Here is a 25,204-nt window from a genome sequence, read left to right on the forward strand (position 1 = left end):
CAGAAGAATGAGAAATAAAACATGGTATCATTTTACACTAACCAGACTAGGCAAAAATCAAAAAGTATGAATGTAAACTAGAATATCACTTTAGAGCAAACTGACCAGTTTCATTAAGTTAAAAGTGCATGTAAATTATGATTTAATATTCTACTTCTAAGTATACCTAGAGAAACTTATGCTTCAAGTTGTGTGTCACATATGATGTATTTAACCCAAGTCAAAAAGAATCTAGCATTAGCTACACATATTAAAAACAATGGTGAGTGAAAAAATTTGCTGTAAATGTCATTATATCATTTATGTAAATTAAAACTTTATCAAATATGCAGATAAATAACTAAATGAAAGAAGATAAACATTCACAATGATAAGGAAAGACTATGAAAAGAGAACAAGGTTAGAAGAAGCGGAGAATAGGACCTCAACCTTTTTGATATTTGTTTTATACTTTGCACCTTTCTGATTATAATAAAGAAATAAAATTAAACCTCTTTCGAATTTTTTGGAGGTAAAACTATAGAACCTGGCAAAATGTTAAGTGTTGATGGGTAAAAGCTACAAAACCAAAAGCAAATCATAGCTGTAAGTTACTCAAATTGTTGTTGTTTAGTCTCTAAGTTGTATCTGACCCTTTTACGACCCCATGGACTGTAGGCTGCCAGGCTCATCTGTCCATGGAATTTCCCAAGCAAGAATACTGAGTGGGTTGCCGTTTCCTTCTCTAAGGGATCTTCTGAACTCAAGAATTGGCAGGTGAATTCTCTACTGTTGAGCCACCAGGGGAGCCCCCAAGTTACTCAATAGAGAAGGCATAAATTCATTTTCAGCATGAATTAAACATTAATTACATTAAAATTATTTGTTACATGTGACTATAGATACTGCATACTATAATATTCATTTTCAAATTCAGTATCTTACTTGAACCTTACAATTTGTAATAGTAGGCTTGTTAGGTATTATCATTCCCATTTTATAAAGAAACAAGATTAAAACAATTTGTATGTTTCATGAATGGTGTATACTAGAACTCAAGTCTCCTAAAACTTAGTCTAATGCTCGACAAGGATCTGAAAGCCCAGTCACAAAACCCTAATTAACACCTTCAGTTTTATAAGAATGGCAGAGAATACAGGTACTTCTTCCTACAAAAGCAAACAGTTCTAAAACTTACAAATGATTCCTTACTTTTTTATTTGAGTCCTCTTCTGAATTAGAGTCCTTCTCTGATGATGGTAAGTGTACTACACACTGAATTAGTTGTAAAACCAGTGCTGTAACCATCTGAATATACATAGGCTCTCCATCCATATCACTACTATTTAACCTTTAAAGGAGAAGAAAATATTTTAATCATACAGCATATGAAGAGAATTTCATTTTACATGTTACTTATGATCTGCAAGTTTCAGGATGCTTTATTTACCAAAATTTCTAGGTATTATCCTTAGTGCTTATAACAGTGACCTTAAGTTAATTATTTTGGGGAAGTTAGGAAAAATACCAACTAAATGTCTATGTATAGATCATTAAAATAATCACAGGAAAAATGCAGTATATAAAATTCTATACTTTATATGTACTGAAGATTGAAAACTGTAATGTAAAACATCAAATATTTTTCAAAGTGATTTTTAAAATGACAAGTCTTCAAGATTTCACAATGCCGAGGCATTCTGATATTTCTTTTATTATTAAAATCTGCTCCATAGTCAGTTCTTGATCATACGTTAAGAGTATGAGGTCTGTGACACAGAATGTAAAAAACCAGATTTTAAATCTTTTAGTTTAAAAGAGTATTCCTTTATATATTGGTAGCTTTTCTTCAGGTTTTAGTAGACAATAGATGTTAATCAAAACACAAGTGGTCCAAAAAAAGTAAGATAAAAACAATTATTTTATAGAAGACAACCTTCAAAGCAATCTAAATATAACCCTATATGCTAGGTCAACACATTTAATCACCCAGGAATATTATGATAGTCATGGAAATTATGATGATGATCTATGCCAACAAAGGCAATATTGCTAACAATAGTGGATAACATTTCTTACTCTGTGCTTAGTAATTTAAACTCATGTCTATTGTCTATATTGCCATTAGAGCAATTTTTCAGCTCTCTTAAAAAAATATTATATAATGACTTACTACTGTATAAAAGATTAAGTTCAAGTTCCTTAATAAGCCTTGTAAAATCCCTGAACTGCCTCTGACGCTTTGGAGCCGTATTTCCTACTGCTCTTCTCACAGACCAATGGTTCTTAAACAGGGATGACTCTGCCCTTCAGGGGACCTTTGCCCGTGTCTAGTGAAAATTTTGGTGATCATAATTGGAAAGCGTACATTTCTTTTGGTTATCTAGTAGGCGCGGGCCAAGGATGCTGCTAAGCATCTTACAATGTACAGGCCAGCACTGCAAAGTATTATCTGGCTCAATATGTCAATTATGCCAAGACTGAAATTCCCTGCCAAAGATTTTTATACTTGACAATCACTGAGCCTTTAAGTCTCTCAAGAGTGTATTGTTATTTCACACATTTAAGCTATTCTTCATGCTGTTCTGACACAGAACTGCCTTTTATTCAATGATTAAAACAAAAGTCAGAAATGATAAAGAATAAATATATGATGGCTACAGTATAATGGGGTTCTTCATCATAAACTTGGTGTTTGCTATAGTTAGTTACCTGAAGTTCCTTAAGCTCCTCTTGCTGGTAGGTAATCTTGCCAGTGAAGTAAAAATTTCTTCCAAAATTAACTGCCTATGTTTTTCATATCTTGAGAATACCTATTTAGCAATTATAAGATTTCAACTTAAGTTATAATTATTCGAAAACAAACAAAAATGATACTATACTATGTGATAAAAACCTAATCTGCCATTTAGAATGAAAATGTTTTCAACAACTTCAACAGTAATGACTTAATTTACTCAACCTTTCTATCATTAATTGTAACATTCTTATAGAAGTCATAGTATACTAGTTTCATGCAGAGGAATATGGTATTTTAGGTATGGAAAGTAAGACAAGATTTAAATGATTTAAAATACCTGATTTTATTAAGAAATTATTAAATATTTTTAAATACTTAGAAGTGTTTAAAATCTAAGGCATAAAATAGCCCTCGTGGAAAACTCAAATCTGCATTAGTTTTTGCAAATTTGTATTGAACGATATCAATATTATTTTTCTGGGGGATAACTAAAAATGTGTACTGATTATACTTACTGCAGTAACTAATTTAATGGCACACAATTGTAGTTCACTGACATTTTCCACAAAAAATGGTGTTATTCCCATTGAAGATACCTGCACAGACACAGAGAGTAACGATAGGATACATCTGTAATAGATTTCAGTAACATTCTACCTTACTAAATCCCAAAACACTAAAAAACTTACTGAAAAACAATGAGAGAGCATTTTCTTTTCCCTCATCAATCGACATCTAGTTTTCCCTTTGTTCCCTTTCATCCTCGAGAAAATTAGTACATACCTTCCTTCACAGATGCCATTCCTCTAATTACCAACTTTTAGACTGATAAATGTCACAGGAATGCAAAAAAACAAAACATAATTCACTATTCTGGAAGAAATATCCTAACATATTTTAAAGGAAACAATAACTTTCAAATAATTTAGATTTTAGAATTTACACTACATTTACCTTTCTTCTGCCCCAAGTGGTTCTTTTTAAAACTTCCCTACACTTTTACTTCTTCCATTTAGATATAATATACTCAGAATGAAAAAAATTAATGTAGTGCTGGTATTATTATTGAGTGCTCAAGGTTAAACTGAACCCAATTAGGTCCTTTATCCTTAAATTATTTGATCTAGAAATATGGAAAATGATTGAAAAAAACTTACCTGAAGGATTGTTGTGTCTGTTAGAAGTTGTATTTCTAGTAGTTCTGATAAGCTGCTAACAATGTCACAAACTTTATTATAAAGCATTACTATTACTCTCTGCTTATGGGTAGAACATTTAGCCCGTTTTGCCTTTGAACTTAGTAAGCCTCCTAAAATGAAAAAAAAATCAAAACAAGGCTTATGTCAACTTTTAATAATCTGTTATAGCAATGAAACTGCTTCCTGAATTAAAAGAACACATCTTTTTTTTCTTCCCTATATAAAAATATAACTTGGCAAACAAAGCTATTTATTTATTGAAGAGAAAATTATTCTCTACGGAATACTCAGAAAGTCGACACTGTTAGAACAGATTTTCAATGGCTATTAAATTCTTGTATCTTAAGTATAAATTTATTTCATTTTTTTTTTCCATTGACTGGAGCAGGATAGTAAGATGATATTCCCCTTAAATCAACTTGCAATAATTAAACTACAGATAATTAATTTAGGATATTCATGATTCAAGTTTGCCCTCCTCTCTTCAAATGTAAACATGTTAATATACTTGACTCATTTGTAAAGATTATCAGTAAGAGAAAGAATATACATTTTTTAATTAATTTATTTTTTATTGAAGGATAACTGCTAAGAATATACATTTTTAATCAACCCATTTTGTAGATAATATTTTAGGCAAAATTAGGGTAAAGTGCTAAATAGAACCAGAAGTGAATATTAACATTATCTAAGATTGCCAAATAAGTAAAATTACTTGTTATTATATGTAAACAGTTGCTAAAGAAATTATAACTGAACAAGTACCAGACTGAAAAATTTCTATATTCCAGTCAAATGAAGGGAACTGTTTATTACAATTTTATAATCTAGTAATTTTGGTGCCATTTGAAGTCACTGCATTCTGACCCATCCAACATGGCAAAATTATATTACAGGTAATTTTGATATTAAACTAAAAAATTATCAGTATAAAAGGGCAAACCAACCTCCATGAGGATCTAATCTGTAAACAGGATCATACTGAGGATAAAGTGTATTCTGCAAATGAAATTTAGTGTACTGTATAACTCTTTCGATTACATCCTCAATATATACAGCTTTTGGCATGTTAGGGGATGTCATGATGTTTATAGTTGTAAGACAGGCATCTGCTGATTTTGTCACTCTCTCCATAATAAGGTCTCTCCATAACCTTTCTTCTTCTTCAGTATCATTATTCTGTAAAACAACACACTGTTAATGAAACTGAAATAAACACATTTATAGGTTAAAATATTTTTTAAATATTATAATATATTTGACCTTCCCTGTAAAACTCTGTGTCGGGAAGATTCCCTAGAGTAGGAAATGGCAACCCACTTCAATATTCTTGCCTGGAAAATGCCATGGGGTTGCAGAGTCGGACATAACTGAGTGACTGAGCACGCACGGTGGAAAACTTGGTAAGAGTTTTGATGTGTGTCTATTTAAAGAATATCAGGAATGAAGTACAAATACTTATATTATGTTAGGTATGATTTTTGTGTTAATGTTTTGAAACATAAGGTACTCTACTTTCTAATTTCACCATTAAGTGACATCCTAATAACAAAGTTTTAGTTATGTTTATCTTCTGTGATAGACTTATTTTAAAAGTAAGTAAAATGTTACTGACTCAATCATTTCTAATATCTATTTTTCAACAACACTGTATTTTTGAAACTGAGATTAAAAAGTGGTGACTATGCAGACTACTAAAAACATATTTTATTTTCTAAAATAGATAACTCAACAACTGATAGACTACATTTTAATTTATACATCAGCAATATGCATTACAATTGGGAAAAAGTGACTTTAATCTTACTTTTAAAGTGAAAATCCTTCTATCACATCCTTAGTTATAAGATATCGACTTTATATTCTAGGAATATTTTCATATGCATGCTAAAAGCATAATATATGTAAAGCAGAGCAGGGCTTTTATACTAAGGCCAAAAAACTCCATCTCTAGCTTTCTTTCATTTTACTACTTATACATCCACTAAAAAAGTAACACAAAATAACTTTTCTTTGATATTGAAACTTTTATTTGGAATAGTCAGTTACGGAGGTTCATCACTCATGTCAAACATTAAGGCTTAAAAGCAACACACTAAAAAGTGCTAAGGTTTTCAGGAATAAAAATAATTTCATTAAAAGCGACTCAGCGAGTTCTCCAGAACTTTGAACTCTAGATTCTTGCTATTTACCACAGTTTCTTGCTAAAATATTAAACACACACACACACACACACACACACACACCCCCCTTTTAAGACTAAAGATGTAGTATTGGGTTGGCCCAAAGGTTTGTTTGGGTTTTTGTAATATCGTATGGGAAAACCCGAACAAACTTTTTGGCCAACCAATATACTGTCACTATAGTTTCTCTAATCCCTTAGGTTTATATGATTCAAGAATTATTTTAAAAGGGCATTGGAAAAACACGGATATATTTAATAAACCACAGAAATACCAACTGAGATTACTTTTCTAAATTCCATGTAAATCACTTAGCACTCCTGTGCCTTTTGAAAACATCAAGAACACTTCCTTTCTGAGATATAATCCAGTTCATGTGCTAAACATATATACTATGTATGTATATATGAGAATGGAAGTATTATCTATCAATCAATAATACTTGCTACCAGTGCTTCTCGTTGGATGAAAATTGGACCTTTTTCTGTTTCAAAAATTTTCTATAATATACTATTTTTATTATCAGTCATTTAAAAATAAATTTCATTCACTCAAAATATTCCCAAATTCTTATCTTTTACATTAAATTCCTATAAGCATTAGTGTTTGAATTTATTAATTGTTAAAGAGACACCAGGATCAATTCAAATGCACATACGGTTTTGAAAGTCTGCTATAAAGGTTAGAAACGCAGACCCTGGTTTATATAAACCATTATTATACCATGTTGCTACCGCTTTTGATAAAGCACACTAAAATGTAATGACAGCTGCAGTTAACATTTATTGAGAACTTACAATGTACCAGACACTGTTAAGCAGGTTACATGAATTAATTGAAGAAACATCCCTCCAACAAACATTTGAGCTAGATATAAAAATAACACATAAGGATCAATATTTTAGAATACATTAAGAAATCACCATATGGTTTCCAACTATTTAGTTCTCAAGGGAAGGTCAAGAAAAATAATTACTTCCTACCAACATTTTATAAATGAAAAGACATTTTAAAGACTCATCCACTTACAAAAGGAAGAGCATAATGTAAGATTAAAGAATGATCCTTTGAACTGAATGAATTTACATCTGTCATCATATTTATTTATATCAAAGCTGTCAACTGATAATGTGTAACATTAATTTTAATGTTCTATTAAATTCTAACTGCAAGGCTAAATGTGAACTAGTAAATAGTGGCAACAAGTTCAAATTAATAAAATTTGGAATTTTCCCTATAAATCAAAGTTCCTTATGAAAAACTGTATAATTTAATAGAGTAAAATTAACAATACAGATTTTAAACTTACATGATTTAACAAAGTGGAGAGCTTTGACCCATCTTGAATATTCTTTTCCAAGATATTTAGGACTTTCACAGTTTTGTCAGTAGAAAGCTGAACAGAAGCAAAAATTCTTTTATCAATCATTGGTAAACATAATAAATTACTCAAGAAATATTCTGTACAATTATTCCCCTTAGCTTATGGATTATACAGCATTAACATTCGCTCACAGAGTGGAAAAATAAAATTTTCTCACTTAGCTCCTCCACTCAGATCTGAATTATGTAGAGAATTAATTACTTATTTTTGAAAGAACAGCAAACGGGATGGGCACATATGTACGTTTCTAAGGCAAATCTCACCATATAGCTAGTTAAGACTGCATTTGTTCTGGCCCTCTGCTCTGTGAAAGTGACACTGAACATGCATATGATCGCAGAGGCACCCACACACTCTCTCTAAATATTTCCTTTGTTGATTTTTTATTTTTAAAAACACCTATTTAATTTCTTACAAATAATGTTTTCTGTATTTAAAAAATTAGTAGTCATTGTAGAGGTTCTACCAGGAAGCAACCATTACCCATTCCTTTGACTAAGTCTCCTTTTAGATCCCTATCAGGTAGCTAGGACTCTCAATGGAATCAGTCAGAAAAGTAATATGGGAGGATCAAAGTGACATCAGGTATATTTTCATTATTTCTATACTGGTGTATAGAAAAAATTTCCCCCAAATATATTGCTTTAGATAATTTCACAACAGATTAAACTACTGAAACTTTTGGTAAATTATCCATGCTTTGAAAATACTCAGTAAATGCACTTTTTTGAAACAGAAACACTACATATTTTGAAATAGAAACACTATAGGACTTATGACATAAAACCTAAAGGGGGCATTGGCATTTCGGAAAACTGATGCCATATTTGTATATACAAAAGAAATCAATATATTCCTCACTGCACATAGTAATATCAATGTGAACCAATAGTACATTAATTCTTGGGTAATCATGTGAAATGTCTGTATAGCTTTAAAATCCTAACTCATAAAACTTTTGGCACTCTCAGTGGGAATGTGAATTGGTGCTGCCACTATGGAAAACCAGTATAGAGGGTCCTTAAAAAAGTAAAAAACCAATCTGTCATAATCAAGTGATTCCACCTCTAGGTACGTATCTGAAGAAAACAAAAGCACTAACTTCGTAAAATATATGCATTCCCATTTTTACTGTAGCATTATTTATAATAGTCAAGACATGGAAGCAACCGTGTCCATTCATAGATGAATGGATAAAGAAAATGTGGTATGTGTGTGTGTGTATATTTAGCCATGAAAAGAATGAAATCTTGTCATCTGCAACAATATGCATGGACCTTGATGGCATGATTCTAACAGAAATAAGTCAGACAGAGGGAAAAAAATGCCATATGATCTCACCTGTATGTGGAATCTTAAGAAAAAAAGAATTTATAAATACAAAGAACAGATTGGTGGTTGCTAAAGGTGCGAAGTGGGGTGGGTGAAGTAGATGAAGGTGGTTAAAAGGTACAAATTTCCAGTTATAAGTCAGTCCTGGGAATGTAATGCAAGGCATGATGAATATAGGTAACAATACTATGATTTATATCTGCAAGTTGTCAAGAGAATAGAACTCCTAATTCTTATTATTCTCATAATAAAAAAAAATAATGCAACTGTAACTGTGTGTGGCCATGATGTTAACTAGATTTACTTTGTATCCTTTTCCAATACACACAAATATTGATTTGTTACACTGAACTCCTGAAACTAATATAAATGAATACAAAATGAATAACTGATATTTTAACTTTGTAAAGAATATAAAAATATTTCCCAGTCTACTTTAAAACTAAGTAAGTTTAATTTTTGACAAAACAAATTCTTCAGATAAATATAATCTTTCATTAAATCTTTTACTATGCTTGAAGAACAAATCATTATCTATACATTACAGACTAAGAGTACAAAATTTTGTAAAAGAGGAGCCTGATAAGGAGGGAAGAGGATTTTTTTGAAACTGTATTTGCATAGTAATCATGCAGTAGTTTAGGAGGTGACTGCTGGATCATAAAGATCATGGGAAGCCAATCTTGATGTTGTCACTATTGTTTGAAGTATTATTAAGGAAAAAAATTTCTGTTATTCCATTAGTGCAATGAGACTACTTGGCAACAGACAGCTCACAGGAAAGACAATCCATAGAAGTTATTATGAAGCCTGCAACAATGAGATTCTGTACTTATTAACAATTAATGTGTTAACAGACACAGAGAATAGATTTGTGGTTGCCACGGGGGAGAGGTGGTAGGGGAGGGAAGGATTGGGAGTTTGGGATTGTCAGTTGCAAGCTATTAATATAGGACGTATAAAGAACAAGGTATAGCACCAGGAACCATTTTCAATATCCTGTGATAAACCATAATGGAAAAGAATGTTTACAGATGTGTAACTGAATCACTCTGTTGTACAGCAGAAAGTAACACAACATTGTAAATCAACTATATTTTAATAAAATAAACCAAAAAAAACCCCCCAACAATTACTGTGTTAAAACCATGGCTTAACTCTTTCAATCAATGTAAATGACTAAAGAAAATGTTAAAGAAAAATTTAGTGTATTTCTGTATTTAAATACTTTAAATATTTGAGACAATGAAAAAATAAACAGTGACAAAAAAATCTAGGACTGTGTCACTTTGAATGCAAAAATATGATTTTTCTTTAGAATAATTTGCAGAATATGCCTTTGATTCAAGCCTTGTCATTTTTTAAAGAAATAATTCTGTCAGATTCTCAGAAAGAAACAATGAATTGTCTTTTCATCATTACTTACTTTATATAAACTTTGCAATTTACCTTTAAAACTTTAATTTCAAACATGAAATAGTAAGTAAATTTATAAATTTTACTTTAGTGAGATACCTTATCCATTATACCCATTGCTTTAATTTTAGCAGATTCACTGCCAAGTTCATTAAGCTGATGTTTTCCTAAGAGCAGTTCCTGAGGAATTTCATCATCATCACCTGAAAAACCAATTCAAACATACATAGTTTAGGTAAAATAAATAGCTCAAAATAGTTAGCTTTAGTTAATAAAATTTCTGCATATATACAAACAGATGTAAACAAACAAAAATAATATCCTAGGAGGCCTCCATAAACCTCAAGCAAACCCTGAATAAAAGAGGACAAAGATTACAATTAGACTTCTGACTAAGATGGGAAGAGGAGATAGATATCTTATCTTTACTACTTTATGACCCTTCTCAAGCAAACTTTCTGCCCCAGCAGGCTGACCTGTATGGACTACATCAACAGTCTCCCATGCCCTCTGGCTTCTGTTTGGGTTCAGCCAGTGGGATGCCCTGTCAGAAGATCAAAGAGAAGGAGAGTGAGGTCAGGGTATTTCTATTCCTGACTCCTTCCTTGCAAGGTCTCCTCAAGCTGCTCATGTCCTCTGACCAAAAGAACACTTGTTTTTACAGGGCAACCTATTCTAAAACTTTTTCTTTTCCTATTTATTGACTGAGTTCTATTGACTTCTGTTTACCCTTGCTCCTTTGGGTACAGGGGTGGTAACAGTTCCAAGTCTGTTAACTTTGGGTTTCCGCTCTATTCTGCCCCTATCTTTGTAATCTTGGTCTCTTTGTAAGTAACTACTCAAATTATTTTAATTTGAGAATGCCATATGACTTCTTGTTGGTATCTTAAATGACATGGAAGACAGTTTTCCAGCACACAATTCTAAAGTTTTGGAAATGATGAAGTGGATATTCTAAGTAATCAGGGAAAGAATTAATGATACTTACACAAGTAACTGTCACAAATACTTTTAAAATAAAGGTAATATACCTTTTAATGCATTTTTAAACAGATGTACTCATACTAGAATTATTGTACTCCATCTAGCTTTTGTATAAATTAGGCACTAGTGTTTGTATCTACTGAAAGTGGAATAAAATTGTTGAGAGCAGCTCTAAACAATGTAAGCAGCTTTTTAAAAAAATAAACCTAACATTTTTACATCTGTAGGTATGACCCATATATATTATTATAAATTTAACACAACATTACATTAACCCTATTGTATTCTAATTGCTTTACAATTTTGTTTCCCACACTGGATACGGAATATGTATGTAATACATACGTAAAGCCTGGGGCTGGGGTATTTATGTTTGCATCTCTAGCACTTAACATACTACTGACAACCAGTAATTATTCAATAAATACTGTCTTTTAGAATAAATTAGGTAGGTTCTCATTTCTGCATCTTTGCTCATATTAGTACCCTTCTTCTCTAGGACCTACTCAAGTTTCATCTGCATAAAGGCTTCCCTAATCTACTATGGTAGCTGTACTCTCAGGACTCTTAAAACACTATCAGTACTAAACTAATTTAACACTTGAATTTTATACCAACATTTTCAGTTACTTGATAACACAGACTAGATTTGATGCCACACTAGGTTTCAACTTCTTAAGAGCACATATCATCCCTCTGAATCTACTAGAATAACTGGCAGAAATCTTAACACACAGGTAAGTAAATACATTTTAAATTGAGTTTATATTTAGAGGTAAATAAATATATTTTAAATGATTTTACCAAATGCAGTAAAATCCATATCTTCTAAGTTATCCAAAATATTCTCTATTGAGGCTGTGAATCTCTTAAAAGTTGAAGAATCCATCATTTCTGCAAAGGAAGAAAAAAATCCAAAACTTAATCATCCACACTCCAAGTAGAAAACTGAAATTGATGACTATGAATAAAGACAAACTAAAATGTTACCTTCGGGTGTTAGTTTTGGTTCATAAGCTTTCCGCTTCTTCTGTTTTTCTTTTTTCTTCATTTTTCTAGCGACTAAATGAACAAAAAGAAATACTGAAATGCAGTAATAACAACCTAAAATACTTCTATGTCTACTTTCTTCCTGAACATTAATTAAAAACTTGAACAATAATCACTGCTAATACACAAATTTTGTCTTCATTAAAAATTAGGAGTTGTTAATTAGCTCATAAAAAGGTATAAAAATTCTTCGAAGTTAAAACCTTAAATTTAACATCAGCTTAAGTAAGAAATCCATTGACACTGATGAATTACCCTCACTAAGGCTGGGAGGAGGAGAATAATCTTCCATGTCAGAATCTGATGGGCTTCGGTTTCGATAACGACCACCACCTGAACTTCTTCTTCCTTCATGAGAGTGGCCACTTCTCCTATGATCCCCAGAGCTTCTTCTGTCACGCTCTTCATATTCCCAAGCTTTATCATCATCTTTTTTATGTCGTTTCCTAGAGGCTAGAAGCAAATCCCCATGACAAATAATTTACCTCACTTAAAAGACTATTAAAACTTGTACTTTAAAAATGAACCACATGGGGCGGGGGGGGGGGGGGGGGCGGCGGGTGGGGAGGTAGAATCTTCATTTGTGTGAGACTAGGAAATTCTGAGTCATTCTGATTAACCAGAAATATAAATTATGGTACAGAAATGGTATCACTTATTTTAGCATTTATCTAGATTTAGAAAATTTTACATGAACTTGGTTTGCTAATGAATATAGATAGGAATATTGTGGAAATTAAATCACACTGTTCATTTTAAAGAGATATTTGGTGAGTCAATAATATCTAAAACTCAGGATTAATTAAGGCATGTAAAACAAACTTTATCTAGAATTTGATAAAAACCAGAAACACTTTAAAACATTTGGATTGCTGGTGGGAAGTGGGGTTTGGAGGAAAAGTAAACTTTTGAGAAACCGTTACAGACTGTGGGTAACCATGTATACTATCAATTAACAGCCAAGTTAAGCCCACAACATAGCTATAAATTCAACAGAGTTGATAACCTAACATCACGAGCTACCAATACAAAGACACAATAAACCTATATAGTTGTAAATACCCACACACTGAATTCAGTTCTCCAACAATATACTTGCTTAAACCCAAAAAGACAGCTTTTAAGTTTATGCATGCTAGATAAGCATATTTATGTATGTTACCTTCAATCCCTTCCCCATCCTTCCAGAGGTATAAGCATTCTGCTAAAATCACCAGTACTGACAGGAGCCTCTAGGCAGAACTGGCAAACAGATTTCATCTGACACATCAACTCTGATCAACCAGTAGTAGCTGCCCAGAGCAGAATGTTGAGAATAATTCTGAGCCCTGAGACAAAGCACCATATTTCAGCAAGAAAGACTGATTAAAAATGTCTGTCCAGCGAGACTCGGAAGGAATACAAGTGAAAAATATTCAGCACATCTGTTCTAGGATATAACAATATCAAGTTAAAACCAGGATAGAGAACTGATGTGTTCTACATCCTGTGATCATACACTGGTTGTTGAAGTGACCACTTGTTGCTGACAGTGAATTACTTTCTAGTCTGTAGTCCTGAACCTGACTCCTTTGCTTATCTTGTGACTTGCTTCTATTTTAAATTCTAACTATGACCAATACCCAAGTTCTTCACAAGAAACTGTTGCTTGAGTCCCTAGTCCTCTACTTGGCTTATATTTAAGGATGCCAATCTTTGGTTCATGTACTCTACACTTGTGCCAATGTCTTATGTGTGGATAAGCAATGTCTATGCGTGCTCAGTTACTTCAAGTAGTGTCCGACTCTGTGACCCCATGGATTATAGCCCACCAGGCTCCTCTGTCCATGGGATTCTCCAGGCAAGAATACCAGAGTGGGCTGCTATGCTCTTCTCCAGGAGATGCTCCCGACCCAGGGATTGAACCCGTGTCTCTTATATCTCCTGTACTGGCAGGAGAGTTCTTTACCACTAGTGCCACCTGGGAAGCCTTTTGCTTATATATAGCATTCATTAAATATTTTTTCAAAAAGTACTGAAATACTTACTTTGAAGAATGATAATTAACAAGTGAGTTCATTCAGAAAGTAGTATTCTTTGATCTCAAATATGACTTATGAGTTTTTATATAATTTCATAAGAAATCTATTTCAAGCCTTCAATTCTATGAGTAGGAAATGCTTGAAAAACTTTATAGTTAGCAAGTAGATATAATATGCTGAAGGACAGGGAAGCCCGGTATGCAGCATTCCATGGGGTCACAAAGAGTTGGACATGACTAACTAAACAACAACAATAATATGCTGTATTGGTGGTAATTTTTTTAGGTCTTGGAAATTTCTGTTTCACATCCATTAAACTAAGAAAGTTGAAAAAAAAAAAAAGAATGGCAAATTAAGGGGAAAAATTCAACTTCTATGAAACAGTGTATATAGAAACAAGGTTCTATCAAGACCCCAATTTATTATGATTAATCTGTCCATTCTTATATCATTTGTTATCTTGGAAAAAGTAGGGGAAGAACCCAGCATAACTCAATAGGGTGTGTAAAATACGACTTGGGCGTTTTCCATGCTCCCTTTCTAAATTTCACCTATGTGCCCCTTTAGCATCTTAGATCTCCCCTCCTTCTTCCCCCGCAACCAAGTTGACTTTATAATTGTACATGACTATCCATATCTGTGTGGCCCAACTTTTAAAGTTAACCCTTAATAGTTCCCCCTATCTTTCAACAAAATTATTTTCTTAGTTTTAGATTTTTAGGAAACCAATTTGATTGAACTGCAATAAAATTTTGTTTCATAAACATCTCTCTCCCTCAAAGCAGCATAATGGTTGCCACTTAAGTTCTCATAATAGTTTCACATTTTGTACTGTACTCCGTTTCACTAATTTTTTGCTATGGTATAATGATGACAATTTGACTGTTTATGACAGCTACGAATTGGAATTCTTTCATCACTCAAATCAGTGGCCACAGAGTCAACTTTTCTAGTTACTTGTATAGAAATAAACCCAAAAAACCAGGAAGCTATTCTAAGATCTCCTGAAAAACCCAGAGACACTCCCCTTTTCCCAAGCAGAAGTTGAAGCTCAGGTTCCCTAACTAATATTAGGTTCAATATCCTCAGACACATATATGAGATCCATGGCTTTTAAGATGAAATTATGTGCTCCCATGAGACAACATCTCTCATCACAGAAAGCAAAGAAGAGAACAGAGGCTGCAATGACAACAAACATGAGGCATGTGAGGCTCTGTCCTCTATTTTCCATTCGATGGGCTTTTCTGATTATGCTACCCTTTTTACTTGACTGTGAGGTAGCTTCAGAATTCTCACCAGCTTAGCAATGCAGGCAGCCACTCTCAATTAACTGGAGTTGAAGTGTGACTTGAAACCAGTCTGCAATTAAGGAACTCCTTAGTTACTCCCTTTAGAAATAGATGGGGTATTAGGGGAAGAGAGGGAAAGTGAAGCAGAGGTATGTATATTAAGGGCAGTGAGTTTCTGGGCCACCAGATCTCCTTTCTCCTCTCCCTTTCCAGACCATATGTTCCCATATAAACAAAATATTTAATTATAATAAAAACGTATTACCTTTAGCCATTGAAATATACTGCATATAAATACATCTCATTATAATACAATAACAATTATACATATAATTAAATGTCAGATTAATTTTGCTGCATTTTATTTCAATTTTAAAACTGTATTCAGAGTTGTTCAGTATTCATAGTCTACTGTTCATAGCTCAAGAGCTCACAATATTGAGAAGATCAGAGTAAATGAACATTGATCAAAAACTTTGGAGGTGAAGGGCTTCCATCAACAATAATACATTTAAAAATGGCAGCATGCATCTGTCCTTCCTGCCCTTGCTTGTCACACCTCAATCTACAGATACTAGGTGGAAAAGGTAGAACACACTGGTGGTCTTCCCACTTCTTTTGGTCATAATGACTAAGTCAGTTGGCACACAAGTGAAGATCTCCCATAGTCTGTTTCCACTGAATGCCGTTTAAGTCAAACAAGGTTGCTGACCCCTCTTGGCTAGGCTCAATTCTCTTGCTCCAGTAGAAGGAAGATAGGGATAAAAGAGAAGAACTTTTTCAGTGGACCAGTAGGAAGACAGGCGAGGAATAGCAAGTCTAGTGCAAAGACAGGTGATCACAGTGTTGTAGAGAGGTAGCTGTGTAGTGAAGAAGCCAGCTCTGGAAAACAGTGAAACAAGGGAGGAATTCCAGGACACAGCTGGGCAAAAAGGAGAAGCCAGGTCCAAACCACACAGATAATTGGCAATGTGGCTAATCCATTCATAATTTAGTGATAGTATGGTTTAAAATATTTCTTCATCTGGCTATCTCCTACGTGTCCTTCAAGACTCAACTCTAGTGTCACCTCTTCCAGTAAGCGCTCTCTGAACCCCAGTATAATTTTGATGCCAATCCAATTAATCCAATGTGCTCCCACAGCACCCTGGATTTACTATTATCATTGCTGTACGCCTCACTGTACTTTAACTGTTTACATATTTCCCCCATTAGACTGAAGATTCTTCAAAGGTGGGGTCACATACTTGCTATATTTTTATTCTCACTGCCTAAGATATAGTGGGAGCTCAATAAATGTTTGCTAAATGCATATAGAAACATACCTGTGTTACCTGACACTTATTATAACTCATTAAAAAATTCTTTTCTTGGTGCCAACTGATCTCATCTTTCACACATATTTTAAGTATAAAGTAAAAACTTGCTATACTATTTATTAAGATCACTATTCTCTTGCTAACCCAAAAAATTATAAAGGAAACAAATACATCAATCTGCTTTTTAATTCTAAAGTAATAATAAACTCATGTGATACTTACATTCAAAAGTTTCATCACTATCATTATCTTCATCTGAACTGATTTCAGCATATTTTGGTTTTTCATTAACTGTGCTACGCTTGCGTTTATTCATTTTCACACGTTCACAAAGTGGCATGGTGGATTCAATTTCTGCCAGGAGTTCAGGGGGTAATTCTTTTAACACTGATTGATCTATACTACCTATTAATAAAAGGTAAGAAAAAACATAAATCTGAAGATAAAAGGGAAATTTTAACTGTTAAAACACAAAATGAAATATTATGTAAGTTTTCTAAGTTATATTTGTATTTTAACAAAACACATTCATATTTATAATTAGTCTTAACCCTAAACTGATAATGCAGTTTTTATACATATTATCGTCATAAACAACTTTAAAAACAGATTCTTGCTATCATAGCAATAGAGGGTAGTTATATTATCAATTTTTGATATAATTAGTGCCTTCGTTTCTCTGCATTGACTGAGACCCACTTGCATTTTCAGGTGTATCTGTAGTAGGGTGTATACCTCACATTCTTGGTAGCACTCAAATTTGTTTTAGAGTTCTGGAGCAGTTAGTTTGAAAGTGATTACATCCCTCAATATAAATGTTAAGAGTTGGAGAGGATACCTGTCACCTCATTCTCTTCTATATGATCCTGGTGGTTGTGTATGGTGTCTGGGACAAGATTTCATATGCTTTTACCTATGTTTGTCTATGAGAGGCACAGTAATACCTTTACTATTACAGAAAATTTCCTCAAACAGCTAAACCAAAATATGTGTTTAACTGAAGATAACAGGAACATGAAAGGCAAGATAAATAGAAAAAAGCATTTTAAAATATAAATGTCAACTGAAAAGGGTAAATTCAAATCTGTTATGAAATAAACTCATATTTTTCCATGAAAGAATACAGAATACAATACTATTAGAACTATTAACATAATATTTACTATTTAATCCTACACACATATACACAAACATACAAATAGCTGCTAAGAAGAAATCAATCCTTAACATCCTGTTGAGAGCTTAAAAATAAAGTAGAACTAGCAAAAGTTATTTACTCAGGATAATTTGTCCTTGATGACTACTGAAGATGACAATTTTAACTTACTTTACTTACCCATGTAAATCTTTGACTGGAAGTATAAAAATGATGTCTTACCTAAATTTTAAGAACTGGGAGTGAAGAGTACCTTAATGGTTTACAGCAGTAATATTAGTAACTATAATCAACATTAAGACCATAACATTCAAATGATAATAGTGCTTATGTAAAGATTAAATATAAATCATCCCAAAAATAAATAGGTACTGGTTAAGACAATTTAAACATCACAAGAATATACAACACTAATAATTTAAGATGACGAGACATAAACTATCAGTCTCAAATGACAAATAATCCTTTTATTCATCATGAAGAAGGAGTTATTTCGGTAACTGATTAACCTCTATTCGTCCAAATACACGAATAACAACAATTTACCCAACAAAGATATAAAACTCATGATGAGTAAAATCCCAAAGACTTCATTGCTTAGAATTGTGACATACTAATGTTGAACTTTATCTATATATGTCATTTTCAAATCATGTAATATTCCCTTGCTCTTTCTTAATTTAACTGTATTGTATCAGTGAGGTTCACTTTCTAGAATATTAGTAGAGGTAAAAAAAAAATCAATTTCAGTTTTGGATCATCATTATCTTCAGTGCCAAGGTGAACATACTCTTCATCTCATTTACAAATTCTTAATGCTCTTAACACCTCCAACTAAATATGTGGTTTTTTGATGGAAGGATCATGTCTTCTAGTATATACTTTCCCCTTTCTACATCTATAATATTAAGTATGTATATGAAATGGTCAGTTAAGTGATTTCTGACTCTGTGGTTCACAATTTCTTATGTTCACTTACAGATGTACCACCTGTATAGTTTCAGAATTGCTGTATTTTATACAAATGAAGATAGCTCCAAATTTTTTAAAGATGGAAATTCTTTCTTTTTGTATTACATGAAACATTATAACTTTTGGGGATTTATAAATATGGATAATCCAAAAAGTATCTAGCTTTTAGTTCACCATGAGATTTTCTTTTTTTTTTTTTTCTTCACTATGAGATTTTCTGAAGAAGCAGATTTGCCTGTTATGTTCTACTTAAGATTAAAATTTCCATTCATAAAGATATGCTGACTTGATAAAATATCATAGAATTATTCTTCAGATAAATATACAATAAATAATCAAGGGTTAAGATATATATGGGTACTTGCTCTCTCTTTACAATGGTTCATTATATCCCAAGAACAGGGACTTTGCTCTCTTCATTTTTTCTTTAAAAAAAAAAAAAAATCACAATAGCCAAACATGGAAAATTTATACCTTATATCTGATAAAGCAGGTAACAAAGATTATCATTGTAGTTTACCATTTCTAATTCCTTAAATTAAAAATAATACTATCAGATTTAAGAGCTCTACTATTCTGTACATCATTTTAACTTCTGCATAAAGCTGAAAGTTACAGCAACACAATTTAAAGACTTCGTGTTTCATTTCTAAAGATCATCCAACTAAAAAAAGAAAGTCCAGCAATGGTTAATGTCTCTCAATGTACTGTCCTCCAAAAGTGGACCTCCTCATTTTGAACAGATATATCTATTTCACAGATTTATGTATTTTCTGTATTTCTTCGTTTTCATCAAATACTTTATAAATGGACTCAGCAAGGCCCCTTGATTATGTAGGGTAAGCAATAAAATGCTTGACATTACTATGTCAGAATCTTTAACACACTGAAAACTGGATAACTGACTCAGTTTCAACAGAAATGAATAAACAGTGAGTACTGTAAATGATCACTAGAACATATTTGGTTATGATCGTTTACCTGAATTAGAAAACCATCCTTTAAATAATGCAAAAACAATGTTTCACTGGCTACATCTTAATATGTTGATGATTTTACAGACTATTGTTGTTTGTTGAGTTATTTATTCTTAAAACCCTGAGACTGCAGATCCTTTATGATCATCTTTCTCACCTCTTTTCTCTCATGCCAACTACTTTATGCTTTAAATTAGGTTATTTGAATCACCACAAAATTTTAAGTTACTGGCTTGAGGGATAGTGCCAGGTAGTTAATTTGGTGAGGTACCACACTTCTGTAGACGGATATTCCATTGGATATAGTGCATCTTTATTTTCTGGCTCTATTAAAGCTAAAGAATAAATTTACTTCTAGGTGTGCTACATTTTAGCAATCTTGAATTCCTAGTATAAATCACTCACACTAGGACACTTACTGGATTACTGAGAAGTTACCAAATGATTAAAAGTCCCCAAAAGTCACTAATTTAATAACTAACACTGTGTTATGTATGTTTTTTTAAAATGGAGAAACAATCCTGAGATTAAAATAAACAACCTCAATCAATGGACTCTTTAGGATTGGAGTTTCAGAGAATGGAAGCCGGTTACATGTAGAAACAAACCAGGAAACTCACATAAACCTCCAAATTTTATGTCATAAAAAACATTTTAGGTAGGCAAAATGTAGCTCCAGTAACCTACCAATATTACAGAGGAGTACCATAAAAACTGATGCTGTGAAGGTGCTGCACTCAATATGTCAGCAAATTTGGAAAACTCAGCAGTGGCCACAGGACTGGAAAAGGTCAGTTTTCCTTCCAATCCCAAAGAAAGGCAATGCCAAAGAATGCTCAAACTACCACACAATTGCACTCATCTCACACGCTAGTAAAGTAATGCTCAAAATTCTCCAAGCCAGGCTTCAGCAATAAGTGAACTGTGAACTTCCAGATGTTCAAGCTGGTTTTAGGCAAGGCAGAGGAACCAGAGATCAAACTGCCAACATCTGCTGGATCATCGAAAAAGCAAGCGAGTTCCAGAAAAACATCTATTTCTGCTTTATTGACTACGCCAAAGCCTTGACTGTGGATGACAATAAACTGCGGAAAATTCTTCAAGAGATGGGAATACCAGACCACCTGACCTGCCTCTTGAGAAACCTATATGCAGGTCAGGAAGCAACAGTTAGAACTGGACATGGAACAATAGACTGGTTCCAAATAGGAAAAGGGGTACATCAAGGCTGTATACTGTCACCCTGCTTATTTAACTTATATGCAGAATACATCATGAGAAACGCTGGGCTGGAGGAAGCACAAGCTGGAATCAAGATTGCCAGGAGAAGTATCAATAACCTCAGATATGCAGATGACACCACCTGTATGGCAGAAAGTGAAAAAGAACTAAAGAGCCTCTTGATGAAAGCGAAAGAGGAGAATGAAAAAGTTGGCTTAAAGCTCAACATTCAGAAAACTACGATCATGGCATCCAGTCCCATCACTTCATGGCAAAGATGGGGAAACAGTGGAAACAGTGGCTGACTATATTTTCTTGGGCTCCAAAATCACTGCAGATGGTGATTGCAGCCATGAAATTAAAAGACACTTAATCCTTGGAAGGAAAGTTATGACCAACCTAGACAGCATATTAAAAAGCAGAGACATTACTTTGCCAACAAAGGCCTGTCTAGTAAAAGCTATGGTTTTTCCAGTAGTCATGTATGGATGTGAGAGTTGGGACTATAAAGAAAGCTGAGAGCCAAAGAATGGATGCTTTTGAACTGTGGTGTTGGAGAAGACTCTTGAGAGTCCCTTGGACTGCAAGGAGATCAAACCAGTCTATCCTAAAGCAGATCAGTCCTGGATGTTCATTGGAAGGACTGATGTTGAAGCTGAAACTCCAATACTTTGGACACCTGATGCGAAGAGCTGACTCATTTGAAAAGACCCTGATGTTGGGAAAGATTGAGGGCAGGAGGAGAAGGGGATAACAGAGGATGAGATGGTTGAATGGCATCACCGACTCAATGGACATGGGTTTGGTGATGGACAGGGAGGCCTTGTGTTCTGCAGTTCACAGGGTCACAGAGAGTCGGACATGACTGAGCGACTGAACTGAACTGAACTGAACCATAAATGGATCTTTTACTTCAATCAGGGGTAAAAACAAGAAAAAGAAAAAAAAAGTAAAAGTTGAGCAGTGCAGGCTGTCACTCTGCCCCTCTTGGAATCCTGTAGTTAATATGGTTTGAAGACGTATTTTTTTGGTGCAAATGGTTTCTAAATGCAAGCCAACTTCTTAATTTGAAACCACCACTGATAGAAAATACATCCAAAGAGTATGAAATGCTGATGACATATCCCTGAAAAAAGTTAACACTTGGGCCATAGAAACAAAGGGAGGCAATGAATGTGAAGAGAAGCTAGAAAAATGTGGGGTTCAACTATGAGACCAGGACATGAAATGTTCCTTCCAGAGGCAGCTGCAAGGTTACCTAACCTGATGCAGAAGAGGGGTAAAGATAAAAATTGTGTGCTAGGAACCAAAATTCAAAGCGAATGTAGGGGCACTGATGAGGAAAAGTTTTGTGGTCACAGTTGACCTTAGAGGAAGAACTTATTTTATTAATATTTGGAGAGAGTAACAGCAAACTAGGAGAAAGACACTACTGAAGGGTTTGCTTTTTTTAATGATTTAGGATAAAAAGTATGAGATAATCAGGTCTAAAGTTGTCGTAATTTTGGTAAAGAGGCAGAAATCCCAAGCATTAGCTAGAAACTTGTTCAGGATTACAAAATTTAAAAAAAAAAAAAAATATATATATATATATATGAAGAAAGACCATTCATTTGTGACTGTGGGGGTCATCAGGGTCAAATCTGAAGCTATTCTCTTTCTGACGGTATTTGAGAAGACCATCCTGAAACTAATGTGAATTGTTATATAATCACTACATAAAGACTGTGTTAAACTAATTACTGGCAAGTCTCCCTTTAAATTTTAGCTGGCAATTTTCAAGTTGCCTATTGTGACCCATAAGCAAGTTGTTGAGTCAGTTTTGTAGCTCTTAACTAGCAATGTGCTTAAAATGAAAGAGAAAACGTGCTAGTAAAGGTAGATGTTATTATGTGTATGTATGAGTGTATTAGATCACAACATGCATTTTTTTTCTTGCCTTAGTTCACAATCAAAGGAGTTTGAAAGTTTTTAAACTATAAAAACAGGAAAAAATACAGATGGAAAGGGTTCTTCTAAGTTAATCTACCCAGTTTTTTTTGGCCATGCTACAGCTTGTGGGATTTTAGTTCCCTGACCAGAGATCAAACCTATGCCCCCTGCAGTGGAAGCACGGAGTCCTAACCACTGGACCGCTCAGGAATTCCTAGCCCATCGTTTCTTAAACTATAGGTTCAGTGAAAAATAAACAATAATTTGAATAATATACTCAAATTAAATTGATTTTACCCATTCTAAGTTGATACAATATTCACTATCTTGTATCAGAGAGCTTAATTATCTATGTTTATAAGTCTGATATAAAAGTAGCCCATGTTACTGTTTTGAAGCCACGTTACAATAAAATCTTGGATTACTCAGAAATTACATTTATTTTTATGTAAATATTTCTAAAATGCACCATGAAAGTGAAAGTCGCTAAGTCATGTCCAACTCTCTGTGACCCCATGGACTATATATACAGGCCATGGAATTCTCCAGGCCAGAATACTGGAGTGGGTAGTTTTTCCCTTCTCCAGGGGATCTTCCCAATCCAGGTCTCCTGCATTGCAGGCAGATTCTTTACCAGCTGAGCCATCAGGGAAGCCCAAGTATACTGGAGTGTAGCCTATTCCTTCAGCGGATCTTCCCGACTCAGGAATTGAATCCAGGTATCCTGCACTGCAGATGGATTTTTTTATCAACCAAGATATCGGGGAAGCATCATATCCATCATTTTTTAACAAGATAACTTTGACTCATGATCGCTATTGAAAAGATCAAGTTTTCTACTACATTATATGGCAATGCCTTTAGGAGTTAACTGCTATGCATAAGGCTGTTTTAAAAGAATATAAAATGATTTATGCTTTTCTTCTGAATTCTTTACGTGTGCTTGCAATTAGTTGAAAGGTGGACACTCAGATTCTGCTAATAGTATAGAATATATAACACAGAAAACTGTTCAAATCCTTCAATCCATTTATACGACTCTTGGAAATTTATTCCAAGGAAATTTGTATATAACACAACAAAAAGCTCTATGAAGAAAGATGTTTAGATCACTTTTATCTATTTTAACATTAAAATGTCCAACAATAGGGGACCACAGTAAATCACATTAGATATAATTATGAATGATGCTAGTACAGAGAGATAGTGAATGTAAAGAAAAGAGAATGCAAAATGACAATTATACACACTGTACGTTTGTAAAAGATAATTGTACCAGGAGTTGAACAAAACAAATGCTAACATTATACTAACTTAAGAGGTGAATTTTCCTAAAGAAATAGAAGCTACATTTTATGGAAACAAGAAAAAGGTCAATGATTATTTGTGAGCGGTTAGAAGATATTTCATGAACACAGTAGGTTTTCACAGCAATGTGGTGGAGTGAGGTGGAGGATGGAGGACAGGAGCCGAGAACTAGGAGTTGGAGGCCATTTAGGAGCATTCCAGCTGTGTCTGCTCTGGACAGAGCATGATATTCAATAGGGAGAAAAAGTAGGTAAGGTTCAGATGTAACAGTCTTTTTAAGGAGGGAAAGAATCAGAATGTACTTTAGAAAAGTTACTGTAGCAGTGATTTGTGGGATGGCCTGGAAGGTGAAAGACACTAGAAAGAAAATCTTCTAAGAGATAGTTACTATGTCTATGTCAAAGGTACCTTCAAACTATGGTGTTGGAGAAGACACCTGAGAGTCCCTTGGACAGCAAGGAGATCAAACCAGTCAATCCTAAAGGAAATCAATCCTGAATATTCACTGGAAGGACTGATGCTGAAGCTGAAGGTCCCAACAGTTTGGCCACCTGATACAAAGAGCCAACTCATTGGAAGACCCTGAAGCTGGGAAAGACTGAAGGCAGAAAAAGGGGCTAACAGAGGATTAGATGGTTGGATGGCATCACCGACTCAAACATGAGTTTGAGTAAGCTCCAGGAGTTGAAGGACAGGAAAGCCTGGTGTGCTGCAGTCCATGGGGTCGCAAAGAGTCGGA

The 25,204-nt window shown here is 33.7% G+C and overlaps 1 protein-coding gene across 4 annotated transcripts in view; it reads right to left on the bottom strand.

The window, feature by feature from the left end:
- The window catches only part of NIPBL (NIPBL cohesin loading factor), a 205,139-nt gene that overhangs the window by 50,710 nt on the left and 129,225 nt on the right, over positions 1-25,204 (bottom strand). For all 4 annotated transcript variants that reach the window (XM_061393710.1, XM_061393706.1, XM_061393708.1 and 1 more), the window contains 11 exons: positions 17,122-17,304; positions 12,523-12,720; positions 12,208-12,279; positions 12,022-12,111; positions 10,333-10,436; positions 7,411-7,497; positions 4,866-5,097; positions 3,877-4,028; positions 3,235-3,315; positions 2,692-2,792; positions 1,192-1,330 (listed from right to left, as the gene is read on the bottom strand). In XM_061393710.1, coding sequence (XP_061249694.1) covers positions 1,192-1,330; positions 2,692-2,792; positions 3,235-3,315; positions 3,877-4,028; positions 4,866-5,097; positions 7,411-7,497; positions 10,333-10,436; positions 12,022-12,111; positions 12,208-12,279; positions 12,523-12,720; positions 17,122-17,304 — 1,439 coding nt within the window. The remainder of the gene's footprint in view (positions 1-1,191; positions 1,331-2,691; positions 2,793-3,234; positions 3,316-3,876; positions 4,029-4,865; positions 5,098-7,410; positions 7,498-10,332; positions 10,437-12,021; positions 12,112-12,207; positions 12,280-12,522; positions 12,721-17,121; positions 17,305-25,204) is intronic.

Source organism: Bos javanicus, chromosome 20 (genome assembly GCF_032452875.1).
Source record: "Bos javanicus breed banteng chromosome 20, ARS-OSU_banteng_1.0, whole genome shotgun sequence".
In the NCBI taxonomy this organism is placed as follows: domain Eukaryota; kingdom Metazoa; phylum Chordata; class Mammalia; order Artiodactyla; family Bovidae; genus Bos; species Bos javanicus.